General features: G+C 47.8%; 2 protein-coding genes across 3 annotated transcripts in view; one reads left to right on the top strand and one right to left on the bottom strand.

Moving 5' to 3' along the window:
- Positions 1-69: 69 nt before the first annotated feature.
- polr3glb (RNA polymerase III subunit GL b) lies at positions 70-5,334 on the bottom strand. Its single transcript, XM_053432899.1, has 8 exons — positions 5,190-5,334; positions 4,129-4,281; positions 2,308-2,437; positions 2,103-2,171; positions 1,905-1,958; positions 1,684-1,763; positions 1,474-1,593; positions 70-735 (listed from the first exon to the last, which is right to left on the bottom strand). The coding sequence occupies exons 2-8, from the start codon at positions 4,240-4,242 to the stop codon at positions 649-651; spliced, it is 654 nt and encodes a 217-aa protein (XP_053288874.1). The 5' UTR covers positions 4,243-4,281; positions 5,190-5,334; the 3' UTR covers positions 70-648.
- The window catches only part of LOC128449628 (immunoglobulin superfamily DCC subclass member 3), a 26,987-nt gene continuing 17,095 nt past the window's right edge, over positions 3,919-13,810 (top strand). Inside the window, exons 1-9 of one of the 2 annotated variants that reach the window (XM_053432893.1) lie at positions 3,919-4,394; positions 5,305-5,385; positions 6,926-7,225; positions 9,301-9,585; positions 9,707-10,012; positions 10,093-10,237; positions 10,567-10,697; positions 10,946-11,083; positions 11,199-11,357. In XM_053432893.1, coding sequence (XP_053288868.1) covers positions 9,781-10,012; positions 10,093-10,237; positions 10,567-10,697; positions 10,946-11,083; positions 11,199-11,357 — 805 coding nt within the window. In that variant the 5' untranslated portion in view covers positions 3,919-4,394; positions 5,305-5,385; positions 6,926-7,225; positions 9,301-9,585; positions 9,707-9,780. The remainder of the gene's footprint in view (positions 4,395-5,304; positions 5,386-6,925; positions 7,226-9,300; positions 9,586-9,706; positions 10,013-10,092; positions 10,238-10,566; positions 10,698-10,945; positions 11,084-11,198; positions 11,358-13,810) is intronic. The other variant, XM_053432892.1, reaches the window with a different exon arrangement.

The following is a 13,810-nucleotide window of genomic DNA, read 5'->3' as shown; positions in this document are numbered from 1 at the left end:
TCAAAGTCATAGACTCCCCCTGACCTCTGACCTCCAAGCGTCAGGACTGTCTGTGACACATACAGGGAGTTGAAAAGAACTTGAACTTTATTCCAACATGGCGGAGACGTTGACGTACAGTCAGATATCGTTTTTACATCCTTCAACAAACAGCAGGTTTTTAAACATGTTATGCTATAATTGAATAGTAGAGGATGATGATGAGAAACATTGATCTCATTTAAAATGTTTATTAAAAAGCAGCTGATTCACAATGTTGTTCTTTAACCTTTTTTACAAACGACAGTTATTTACAGTTTGATTAGTTTACTGAGATGAATGAGCAGGTCCTCTGGATCTGAGGAGGGTCTGTCAGAGGCGGGGCCCCCTACAGGACCCTTCAGTCTTCTGTGGTCTTCAGCCCGTTGACATGTCAGTGAATCGCCCTGCACGACGCACGGCAAAGTTGAAAATCGTATCACTCCGAAATTGGGGCAAAAAACAGTCTTAAATCGTAGAGTGTACGTTCAACTCCTACAGATCTGCCACTCGTTCCTCCAACGAACAAACAATAGACACTGAAAACCGCCGGTGAGCTGCTGTGAGGCCGCGGACGCTTCGCTCTGAGTCTTTTGAAACAGATCTAATCAGCTGCCTGGCACAGTGTGTTCAGTAAACAGCCTCGTCCATGTTCTCGTCACTGTCTCCTCCAAACTCCTCTCCGTTATCAAAGTACGACATTATGTAGTCGGTCTCCTGCAGACAGACAGAAAACATTGGACCATGAGTAATGAAACTACTTCATTGGGGAATCATCAGATCTGCCAGCGTATGTTTTGGACACTCGGGTGGAGCAGAGCTGTCAGCTGATCGTGAGTAGTGACGGTGAACTGGGAACATCTGGTGGAAGCTGTGGTCTGAAGGTTGTTTCTGTCGAGGCAGCGATCTATGAACCCGCAGGTGAACACCAGCAGTGAAGAAAGATGGAGGCTGAGCTGCACAGCCAAGCTTTCAATCTACTGGGCTATCTACACCCTCACCTGAGGTCACAGGCAGGAAGCTTCCATTCCATTTGGCTGCTCCTCTGTCCAGAGCAACTCACAATAAGTGTATCAACCATGAGGGAACAAACCCAGAGCAGCAAGAATCAAGCAAGTACATAAGCTTAAAAAAAACAACTACAAAGTGTCACTAAACTTATTATTTTATTCTTGTATTACTATATAAACACCAGAGTTGACGATGGTTATTAGACATCATCATCCTAACCAAGGCCTAGTTAAATGAGATGTGCCTTAGTTTTCTCCGTCAGGTGAGAGCTTCGAACGTCACTAGACAGGAGACTACATATCCCATCAGGCCTGGGGACGCCTCAGGATCCTCCCACAAAAGAGAGACGTCTCTGAGCCAGGTCCCTCGGCTACCTGAACCCACTTCACTGGACGAATCTGAGTGATTAAACATGAATACTGATTATTAATCAGTTTTACTCACCTCTCCAAACTCCTCCTCATCGTACTCCTCCTCTCCCTCGGCCTCCTCCTCTTCCTGTTTCTTCTTCTCCTCTCCCTCCTCCTCCTCTGAGCTCCCCTGCTGCTCCTTCTGCTCCAGACTCTTGAAGGTGGAAGTCACAGTTATTAATGTTGAAGGTGGACGTGACAGTGAACGTGTTGGACGTGGACCAGCAGCTCATTGATCGTTCACCTCTAGTTTGAGCAGAATCTCCTCCTTCTCCTTTACTTGTCTGATCTGACCTGATGGAACCGAGCGACTGACCGACACACCTGAGGAAGACGAGAGGAGTTAGTCCGTCCATCAGACAGACAGTCGTCTCCACTTTGACACCACAGTCCACTTGAAACATATATTACTGACACATGAGTTTAATAAAATTACTGTGTAATCAGATTACTCCGAGTACTGACCGTCTCTGCGAGGCAGCCTGGCGACTCTGAGCTCTCTGGGTAAACTCCTCCAGTCTGAAAGCAAACAACCAATCAGAGGCCCCACTCGTCAGACTCTCATTGAATGGAGAGTAGCGCCCTCCACTGGTCACAGTATCGAGCTAACAGATGAATGTTACAGCACAAATCAAAGGGCCAATAAAAGAGTATTGCTTTGACCTGGAGTCCAGGTGATCAGACTGTCCGTCGGCTCCGAGCTGTGATACTTATCAGAGTACCTCTCCACATCTGTGCAGGAAACAGAAGACCCTCACAATTAAGCTTGTGATTCATATGCGTGTTTATGAAATTCATGTTGATCATTGATGTGTATCTGTGAGCTTCAAAACATGTTAGTGAGGACGTGTATGTTGTAACCTCTGACCTCTGTGAGGCGCGGCTGGTTGGATGAAGCAGGGCAAACTCCTCATGGCTCCTCTGAACTCCTGCTTGAGAGCCAACATATACTCCGCCTCCTCGCCAGCTGCCAGGGGGAGGGGCTTGTTCTCCATTGCCTGAACAACCCACACAAACAATTGTCCAGAATACACTGGTGTCAGAAGGACTTACCATCTAATGAAGTATGTCTCAGAGAGACAGTGTGTCCCCTCAGAGTCAGTGTGTGTCCTCAGAGACAGAGTGTCCCCTCAGAGACAGTGTGTGTGTCCTCAGAGACAGTGTGTGTCCTCAGAGACAGCGTGTCCCCTCAGAGTCAGTGTGTGTCCTCAGAGACAGAGTGTCCCCTCAGAGACAGAGTGTGTCCTCAGAGACAGAATGTGTCCTCAGAGACAGCGTGTCCCCTCAGAGTCAGTGTGTGTCCTCAGAGACAGAGTGTCCCCTCAGAGACAGAGTGTGTCCTCAGAGACAGAATGTGTCCTCAGAGACAGCGTGTCCCCTCAGAGACAGTGTGTCCCCTCAGAGAAAGCGTGTCCCCTCAGAGACAGAATGTGTCCTCAGAGACAGTGTGTGTCCTCAGAGACAGTGTGTCCCCTCAGAGACAGAGTGTGTCCTCAGAGACAGAATGTGTCCTCAGAGACAGCGTGTCCCCTCAGAGACAGAATGTGTCCTCAGAGACAGTGTGTGTCCTCAGAGACAGCGTGTCCCCTCAGAGACAGCGTGTCCCCTCAGAGACAGAATGTGTCCTCAGAGACAGTGTGTGTCCTCAGAGACAGCGTGTCCCCTCAGAGACAGTGTGTCCCCTCAGAGTCAGAGTGTGTCCTCAGAGACAGAGTGTGTCCCCTCAGAGTCAGAGTGTGTCCTCAGAGACAGAGTGTGTCCCCTCAGAGACAGCGTGTCCCCTCAGAGACAGAATGTGTCCTCAGAGACAGTGTGTCCCCTCAGAGACAGAGTGTGTCCTCAGAGACAGAGTGTGTCCTCAGAGACAGAGTGTCCCCTCAGAGACAGTGTGTCCCCTCAGAGACAGAATGTGTCCTCAGAGACAGAGTGTGTCCTCAGAGACAGAGTGTCCCCTCAGAGACAGAGTGTGTCCTCAGAGACAGAGTGTGTCCCCTCAGAGACAGCGTGTCCCCTCAGAGACAGTGTGTCCCCTCAGAGACAGAATGTGTCCTCAGAGACAGTGTGTCCCCTCAGAGACAGAGTGTGTCCTCAGAGACAGAGTGTCCCCTCAGAGACAGAGTGTGTCCCCTCAGAGACAGTGTGTGTCCTCAGAGACAGAGTGTGTCCCCTCAGAGACAGTGTGTGTCCTCAGAGACAGTGTGTCCTCAGAGACAGAGTGTGTCCTCAGAGACAGTGTGTGTCCTCAGAGACAGAGTGTGTCCTCATCTCGGGATCTAATGTTTCTTCACTTCCAGTCATCTTGTTATTAAACAACAGATTCAGAACTTGTGGCCCCGAGTTATTTATTTCCTTCCCATACGTTATTATACCGAGGTCACGTGATATATTTTTACCAAATGTCACCAGGCGGTTCTGTAAGTTACACATTGAAAATATCCCAGATGTTTTACCAGCTGTTTATTCTGCATTTAGCAGCTGGAACTGTGTCGTTTGCTCTGGATGTTTGTTCTCCTCTGATCCTCCTTCTATCTGCACACGCTCAGATCTTGATGAGCAAAACCACGAGTTGATACCCAGCGTCATGTGACCACTGACTGACTGTGATGTTAGGTTAAGTTCAGCTGGATAAACAGATCCTGGATATGTTGAAGGTGCTTCACAGAACAGGCCCCGGGTCTCTGTGTCTTACCGGGTATGCAGGTGTCGGCTGCTGGATGGTCGGAGGTAAAGTGTCTCCTCTATTGATGCCGACAGCGTCCACGCTGAAGCTCATCATCCTCCGACCACGACCACGACCCGCCATCACAGCTGCTCCTCAGACCTGATCAGCAGGGTGTGAGTCCTGACCGCACACAAACAACAAGTTCAATGTGATCTTCATTCAACACATATGACCCGTGTGGTGTGTGAGTCCTGTTGGTTCCACACTGTGGATCATGTGTATAGAACCTGTCAGTAAGTATCAAGTACACACACGTAACAACTAAATATTTACCCATACACACGTTAATGTACAAGTCAAAGTGTTTCTGAAAGTTGTACACATAAATAATGTGATATTGTGTTACGCTGTTAGTTTGAACAACTAACAGCTACTCTGTAACAACTCTGCTAACAGATGCTACTACATGTATTAGCAGGAGTAAAACGGTTAGCAGTTAACTGCGGTGTATTAGCAGCGGTTAGCTGCTCTGTATTAGCAGCGGTTAGCTGCAGTGTATTAGCAGCGGTTAGCTGCTCTGTATTAGCAGCGGTTAGCTGCTCTGTATTAGCAGCGGTTAGCTGCTCTGTATTAGCAGCAGTTAGCTGCAGTGTATTAGCAGCAGTTAGCTGCTCTGTATTAGCAGCAGTTAGTTGCAGTGTATTAGCAGCAGTTAGCTGCTCTGTATTAGCAGCGGTTAGCTGCAGTGTATTAGCAGCGGTTAGCTGCTCTGTATTAGCAGCAGTTAGCTGCTCTGTATTAGCAGCAGTTAGCTGCAGTGTATTAGCAGCAGTTAGCTGCTCTGTATTAGCAGCAGTTAGCTGCAGTGTATTAGCAGCAGTTAGCTGCTCTGTATTAGCAGCGGTTAGCTGCTCTGTATTAGCAGCAGTTAGCTGCTCTGTATTAGCAGCAGTTAGCTGCAGTGTATTAGCAGCAGTTAGCTGCTCTGTATTAGCAGCAGTTAGCTGCAGTGTATTAGCAGCAGTTAGCTGCTCTGTATTAGCAGCGGTTAGCTGCTCTGTATTAGCAGCGGTTAGCTTGTGTTTCACCTTCAGATAAACGTGTCTTCTCGTCATCAGTCAGACACAGATGTTCTGCTCAGTAAATCATCATCCGACATTAAACCATCTTTGTTTACATCTTCTTCTTCTTCTTCTTCTTCAGTTTGACAGAAGCGTCTGACTCTGATCAGATCGTCAGCGCCACCTAACGGACTGGAACATGAACGACTTCTCTCATGAAAATGTAGTTTAATCTGTTATTGATCAGTGATTGGTTGATCATCAGAAATTTACCTTAGTAATTGTTGACGTCATTTTAATGTAAATGTTTTCAATAATCAGAACTTTATTCATTTTCAATTACAGCCAAAACGTATCAATATACAGAAAACAGCTGCATCAATGAGAACAAACAGAAATGAAAGTTACAAAAGTCACAATGATTACACAGCAACATGTAACTTGAAAGGGGGCGTTCCCATCTGTCCTCTCCTCTCAATTTCTTCATCTCTCCTCTCCTCGCCTCTCCTCCATCTTTCTTCCATCTCCTCCATCACTCCTCTCCTCTCCTCTCATCTCCTCCATCTCTCCTCTCCTCCCATCTCCTCCATCTCTCCTCTCCTTCCATCTCCTCCATCACTCCTCTCCTCTCCTCTCATCTCCTCCATCACTCCTCTCCTCTCCTCTCATCTCCTCCATCTCTCCTCTCCTCTCATCTCCTCTATCTCTCCTCTCCTTCCATCTCCTCCATCTCTCCTCTCCTCTCATCTCCTCCATCTCTCCTCTCCTTCCATCTCCTCCATCTCTCCTCTCCTCTCATCTCCTTCATCTCTCCTCTCCTCTCATCTCCTCTATCTCTCCTCCATCTCCTCCATCTCTCCTCTCCTCCCATCTCCTCCATCTCTCATTAATTTCTCCTCTCCTCTCATCTCCTCCATCTCTCCTCTCCTCTCCTCCATCTCTCCTCTCCTCTCAATTTCTTCATCTCTCCTCTCCTCGCCTCTCCTCCATCTTTCTTCCATCTCCTCCATCTCTCCTCTCCTCTCATCTCCTCCATCACTCCTCTCCTCTCCTCTCATCTCCTCCATCTCTCCTCTCCTCTCATCTCCTTCATCTCTCCTCTCCTCTCATCTCCTCTATCTCTCCTCCATCTCCTCCATCTCTCCTCTCCTCCCATCTCCTCCATCTCTCCTCTCCTCTCATCTCCTCCATCTCTCCTCTCCTCTCATCTCCTCCATCTCTCCTCTCCTCTCATCTCCTCTATCTCTCCTCTCCTCTCATCTCCTCTATCTCTCCTCCATCTCCTCCATCTCTCCTCTCCTCCCATCTCCTCCATCTCTCCTCTCCTCTCATCTCCTTCATCTCTCCTCTCCTCTCATCTCCTTCATCTCTCCTCTCCTCTCATCTCCTCCATCTCTCCTCCATCTCCTCCATCTCTCCTCTCCTCTCATCTCCTCCATCTCTCCTCTCCTCTCATCTCCTCCATCTCTCCTCCATCTCCTCCATCTCTCCTCTCCTCTCATCTCCTCCATCTCTCCTCCATCTCCTCCATCTCTCCTCTCCTCCCATCTCCTTCATCTCTCCTCTCCTCTCATCTCCTCCATATCTCCTCTCATCTCCTCCATCTCTCCTCTCATCTCCTACATCTCTCCTCCATCTCCTCTCCTCTCCTCTCATCTCCTCCATATCTCCTCTCATCTCCTCCGTCTCTCCTCTCATCTCCTACATCTCTCCTCCATCTCCTCCATCCCCCATCCACCTCCTCCATCTCTCCTCTCATCCAGGTCGACTTTATGAGTGACCCCGCCCCCGATCCTTGTGAACCATCTGGCTCCACCCCTCCTGGAGACCACGCCCGCTAGCAAGTCACTGAGGGTCACTTTGATCAGAGTGAGGAGGACGAGGAGAGGAAGAGGACGAGGAGAGGAAGAGGACGAGGAGAGGAAGAGGAAGAGGAAGAGGAGAACAGAAGATTTGTGATGAACCTCTGGATGTTTCTGATGATTTGGATTTAACTCACAGAATCATGAAGATGCAGCGGAGCCAAACGATGATGATGATGATGATGATGATCTGCTGCTCAGGTTTGATATGTTGTTATTATAATTTGTGTGTGTGTGTGTGTGTGTGTGTGTGTTTGTGTGTGTGTGTGTGTGTCTCCAATACCATCATTGTGATGACATTTTGTCTAAACCTCCTCACAACTTCAGTGGGCTGTTGTGGGTTAAGACTCTTATGTTTAGGTGAGTTATTTGTTGTGATGGTTAGGGTGCGTGGATACATGATGTCAATTAGTGTCCTCACAACTATAAAGACACATGTGTGTGTGTGTGTGTGTCCTCAGGTCTTATGACAAGAAGTTGTTAATCCTGGCTCTAAGAGTTTGAGGGTTCTTGAAAAGGTTGCAGAGGTTCCAGGCTGCGTTGGGTTTCTGTGGTTCTTGAAGTTTCTGTGTCTGGAGGAGCTGAGACTCAGAACCATTATTGTGTATGTGGGGGGGGTTTCATGAGATTCAGGGGCGGGCTCATGAAATTCACGGTCACGAGTCTGAGCGTGCAACAATAGACCACAGAAAGAGAGGGAGGGCTGCTGAACTGAGGCTCCCATGACCTCTGTCGACCTTTAAGGGTCGACAAGGATTTTAGGGATTTGGAGGTCGGGTGACGAGGGAGGGGGGTGGACAGTCTGCTCTAGTAATTTACCCCCCCCACCCCCCCCCCGCTCCAGTTTGATAATGAGGACCCAGATGGAGGCGTCTGATGAAACCTGCAGAGACCGGTTCGTTATTATCATCAGCTGATCAGACCCCTCGAACAGAGTCGTGTCCTCACGTCCTGGTGTCCTCACGTCCTGGTGTCCTCACGTCCTGGTGTCCTCACGTCCTGGTGTCCTCACGTCCTCGTGTCCTCACGTCCTGGTGTCCTCACGTCCTGGTGTCCTCACGTCCTGGTGTCCTCACGTCCTGGTGTCCTGGTGTCCTCACGTCCTGGTGTCCTCACGTCCTGGTGTCCTCACGTCCTGGTGTCCTGGTGTTTCAGCCACAGCCTGTTAGAAACCATCACTCTCTTCTTTACTCTTTAACTTTACATGACTCCACTTCCAGGTTTAGGGTCAAGAGGAACTTATTATTCTTACTTATCTGAGAAGTCATCATTCTCAGTCATCGTGCTGAAAAACAGGTCAATCATTTGATTTTTTCCAACTGTTGCAACAAACTCAACAAAGTCCAGTCGACCAGTTTTTTTAGCACTTGGATATTATTATTATTAATTTGATTAATTTGGAGAGTAAATATCTGCAGTAAATAATCAAGGTATTTGAGTCCAACCAGCAGCGTCTCGATCAGTTTGTGTTTCCAGAGAAATAAAAACAGAAACATTTTAGAATTTTGTTCTAGATGGTGAAAGTCGTCTGGACCATTTTAATTACGTTACCAGCAGATGTTAGGAACATAACTTCAGCTGTGCACCTTGGCGTCAACAGGTGTTTTGGCCTTGAAGTCAATGATACATTCCAACATAAGGGGACGTTGAGGCTAGAGGTGAATAATCGCAAATGCTTTTTTTTGACATCGTCATTTAACTGAAGCAAGTTTAGTTTCATCCAGTTCTTGAACTTTTCACACATAAATAGATCAGTCTGCAGCGTCACTGTCAGACCAGGACCCAGATATGAGTCCAGGGGAGATTCCGACCAGCTTCACTTCAGCTCAGTCAACCCGCCGGGCTCATTGTGGCTGAACGTCGGCAGTGGAGTTCTGGCTCTGTTGGCTGCACTCAGCCCAGTTTGGCTCAGTGCCGGTATGAGTCCGGCGCTGGGAGCTGAGAGGATTCTGGTCCAGCAGACGACCCTGGGACATTCATTCTGTCGGCTCAGAGTTGACTCTGAGTCCAGTTGAACTTGAACTTGGATCAAAATAAAAAGTGAATGAATTATAAAAGTGAAGCAGCTGCAGGATGGGGGGGGGGGGTCTGGTGTATTTCGAGGTCCTGGTGCTTTTTGGGATGAGGGGGCTGCTGTGTCTGGTTCAGACTTTTGTCATTGTTGTCATTCATACTATAGAAAGTAGAGGGGGGGGGGGGGGGTTGGGGTAGGTCTAGGGGAGGTTTTTGGGGGGTCAGTGGGGGGGCTGACATCATAGGTTGTCCTTCTCCCACAGACCAGCTGGGGCGAGAACAAGATGGAGGAAGGGGGGGTTGGACAATGTCGCCTGAGGGAGGAGGAGGTTAGTGTGTGTGGGGGGGGGACTCGACCCTTTCACCGAAGTCTATTTTAAATGTTTTTGATTTGATATAAAATCTGTGGCTTCTGGTTTTCTTCATCACCACATCACATTTCCCATGAGCCTTTGAAGGACCATTCACATGAGACCGATAAAGAAACACGTGTTCGATACTGTGACACATCATCTTCATCATCATTCTCATCTTCATCATTTCACTCAGTGAGTATTTTCTGTTATTAACTAATAATAATAACAACATGCATCAGCAGAACTTAAACGTCCGCTATATTAAAAATATTGCTTAAAGGTTCCTGGATGTAAAAGCCTGTCTCCTCCTCAGGTGTGGGCGGAGCATCAGAGCTGGCCTTCCTAAAAGAACCCAATGATATCATTGCGGTGCGGGACCGCCCCCTGATGCTTGACTGTCGGGTGGAGGGGGAGGGGCCCATCTCCATCACCTGGAGGAGGAACGGTGTTCCCTTGGCAGCCGGCTTCAAGGCCACGGTGCTCGGCAACGGCACGCTGCTCATCAGGAGCGTCTCCAAGAGACGAGACGGGGACGAGACGGACGCGGGACAGTACGACTGCGCCGCACAGAACCGCCACGGCAGGTTGATCAGCCGCAAGGCCCGAGTCCAGCTCGCATGTGAGTCCCTGCAAACATGTCACACAAACATACGCCACACATACAGTATATATTCATCTTGTCTCCCCCGTCTCCCCTAGTCCTCCCTAAGTTCCTGTCTCACCCAGAGTCCGTTGCTGTGGATGAAGGGGGCGTGTCCAGACTCACCTGTCAGGTACATGGAATCCCAGAGGCCAACATCACCTGGCAGAGAGATCGACGCCCACTGAGTACAGAGGACCCCCGGTAGATACACTGACACGCCACCGACTCGCTCGTGTCCTCACAGACATCTTTCTCTTCTAGCAATGCTCAAAATATTTCACAAACAAAAAATAAAAATAGAATATCGAATTGAATATCCCAAAATATATATATATATATATATATATATAAAAATGTACACCTAAAATAAAAGTAGAGCCGATATATGGTAAGGTGCATATAATTTTACCATTATACTTATAAATCATACAAATGATTCATCAGATTCTCTAATCAAACAGACGTGTTGTTGATGTTTACATCATTTAAAACATGTATTAATACATCTGTTCATGTATATTTACAAACAGGTACACTCTGCTTCCTAACGGCGTCCTGCAGATCACCAGCGTTCAGCAAAAAGACCGCGGCTTGTTTCGCTGTGTCGCCTCAAACATCGCCAACACTCGATACAGCCACGAGGCACAGCTGTCTGTTACTGGTAAGACCAAACTGAGGGCAAAGAGACCGACAGACCAAACTGAGGGCAAAGACACCGACAGACCAAACTGAGGGCAAAGACACCGACAGACCAAACTGAGGGCAAAGAGACCGACAGACCAAACTGAGGGCAAAGAGACCGACAGACCAAACTGAGGGCAAAGAGACCGACAGACCAAACTGAGGGCAAAGAGTCAGGTTTAATGTGGTGTCTGTGCTAATGAAGGTTTCTGGTTTCTCTGGGTCCAGTTGCAGGATCCAGAATCTACCAGGAGCCTGTCATCCTGTCTGGACCTCAGAACCTCACCATCAACATCCACCAGACGGCCATCTTGGAGTGTATCGCCACAGGGAACCCCCGCCCCATTGTGTCCTGGAGTCGCCTCGGTAACAACTCCACCATAAAACTCAACAAACACCTGAACTCGTTTTTTAACTTGCTCTGATCATGTGTCTGTGTGTGTGTCTGTTCGTGTGTCTGTGTGTGTGTGTGTGTGTGTAGATGGTCGCTCCATGGGTGTGGAGGGGATCCAGGTTCTGGGAACAGGGAACTTGATGATCTCGGACGCGACTGTGCAGCACTCAGGAGTTTATGTCTGTTCAGCGAACCGACCGGGAAGTCGCTCGAGAAGGACGGCGCTCGGACGACTGGTGGTTCAAGGTGACTCACACACAAGTCCTTCATGTAGCACGTCTAAAACAACACACACATACACACACATACACACAGAGATCCAGACAAACACTGAGGAATACGAAAACAATATAAAATAACAAATGTATGTGAATATAATATGTGCCTAAAATAATATCAATTCACAGTAATTGCAGCAACTAATGCAAGAGTTCTGTGTGGATAGAAACTATAGGTGAGAGTTACACACAATCATTTCAATAGAGTATCAATCTATCTATTTGTACATCATAAATAACATTTATAATATACATGTTTCAATATCCTAGACAATTTATATATATATATATTGAATATACATATAATATTCGCTCCAGCTGCAGATCACAGGGGGTGGGGTCAGAGGTCACACAGGCTCATTGTGTGTCTGTTTCTCAGACTGAGCTTCATTAGAATAAGGATTAGCATGTGAAGAGTCCAGACTAACAACACAACCAGATCCACAACACAACCACAACACAACCAGAACCACAACCACAACACCACCAGAACACTACCAGAGTCAGAACCACAACACAACACAACCAAATCCGCAACACAACCAGATCTACAACACAACCAGAACCACAACACGACCAGAACCACAACACAACCAGAGCACTACCAGAGTCAGAACCACAACTGAACCACAACCACAACCACAGCACAAACAGAACACAACCAGAACCACAACCACAACACAACCAGAACACTACCAGTCAGAACCACAACACAACACAACCAAATCCACAACACAACCAGATCTACAACACAACCAGAACCACGACACAACCAGAACCACAACACAACCAGAGCACTACCAGAGTCAGAACCACAACACAACACAACCAGAACCACAACCACAACACAACCAGAACACAACCAGAACCACAACCAAAACACCACCAGAACACTACCAGAGTCAGAACCACAACATAACACAACCATATCCACAACACAACCACAACCACAACCACAACCAGAACCACAACACAACCAGAACAGAACCAGAACCAAAACACCACCAGAACACTACCAGAGCCAGAACCACAACACAACACAACCAGATCCACAACACAAACAGAACCAGATCCACAACACAAACAGAACCAGATCCACATCCCAACACAACCACATGAACAGAAACAAACGAGTGGTTCTTACTTTTTATTGAGTTGTTGCTCAAAGTTTAGAGAAGAAACGTTTCAGCTAAAAAAGATGAGTCCTCGGGTTTAATGGTGTGAGCTGTTGAACTTGGTGTGTGTGTGTCTGTGTGTTTTGCTGTTGAACTTGGTGTGTGTGTGTGTTTTGCTGTTGAACTTGGTGTGTGTGTGTGTTTGCTGTTGAACTTGGTGTGTGTGTGTCTGTGTGTTTGTCGCCTTCTTCACAAATCAACTTTATTTCTCTCTTAATGACCCCCCCCCCCCCTCATTGATAAATGGCTTCTATTCACCCCCCTCACCCCTCCCCCATCCCTCACCTGACCTCTGACCCCCCTGAGAAGAGCAGGGGGCGGAGCCGGAGGGGGTGAATCGAGGGCACAGAGACTCTTTGTTTCCGTGGAGACAGAGTAGAGGCGAGACAGCACCTGTCTGTCTGATGCAGAATGTGTTCAGGGGTCAAAGGTCACAGACAAGTTCAAGTTCACAAAACTCATTTATTGACATCATCACATCTTGACTTAATAAACCAAGTCAACGTAGAAAACAGTTCTCTGTGTCTCTGTGTCTCTGTCTCTCTGTCTGTCTCTGTCTGTGTCTCTGTCTCTGTCTCTCTCTATGTATCTGTGTCTCTCTGTCTCTGTGTCTCTCTGTCTCTGTCTCTGTCTGTGTCTCTGTCTCTGTCTGTGTCTCTGTCTCTGTCTCTGTCTCTGTCTCTCTCTCTCTCTCTCTCTCTCTCTGTCTCTGTGTCTCTCTGTCTCTGTCTCTGTCTCTGTCTCTGTGTCTCTCTGTCTCTGTCTCTGTCTCTGTCTCTGTGTCTCTCTGTCTCTGTCTCTGTCTCTGTCTCTCTCTATGTATCTGTGTCTCTGTGTCTCTCTGTCTCTGTCTCTGTCTCTGTCTCTCTCTCTGTCTCTGTCTCTGTCTCTCTGTCTCTGTCTGTGTCTCTGTCTCTGTCTGTGTCTCTGTCTCTGTCTCTCTCTATGTATCTGTGTCTCTGTGTCTCTCTCTCTCTGTCTCTGTCTCTCTCTCTGTCTCTGTCTGTGTCTGTGTCTCTGTCTCTCTCTCTCTCTCTCTCTCTCTGTCTCTGTGTCTCTCTGTCTCTGTCTCTGTCTCTGTCTCTGTGTCTCTCTGTCTCTGTCTCTGTCTCTGTCTCTCTCTATGTATCTGTGTCTCTGTGTCTCTCTGTCTCTGTCTCTGTCTCTGTCTCTCTCTCTGTCTCTGTCTCTGTCTCTGTCTCTCTGTCTCTGTCTCTCTCTCTGTCTCTGTCTGTGTCTCTGTCTC

The sequence above is a fragment of the Pleuronectes platessa genome, chromosome 10 (assembly GCF_947347685.1).
Source record: "Pleuronectes platessa chromosome 10, fPlePla1.1, whole genome shotgun sequence".
Taxonomy (NCBI): Eukaryota; Metazoa; Chordata; class Actinopteri; order Pleuronectiformes; family Pleuronectidae; genus Pleuronectes; species Pleuronectes platessa.
This window is presented reverse-complemented; position numbering and strand designations above follow the sequence as displayed.

Coding starts and splice junctions, on each gene's coding strand:
- polr3glb (XM_053432899.1), bottom strand. CDS start 4,242: ATGGCGGGTCGTGGTCGTGGTCGGAGGATGATGAGCTTCAGCGTGGAC. Junction 2,172..2,307: donor ACCAGCCGCGCCTCACAGAG/GTCAGAGGTTAC, acceptor TTTCCTGCACAG/ATGTGGAGAGGTACTCTGAT. Junction 1,764..1,904: donor CAGGCTGCCTCGCAGAGACG/GTCAGTACTCGG, acceptor CGTCTTCCTCAG/GTGTGTCGGTCAGTCGCTCG.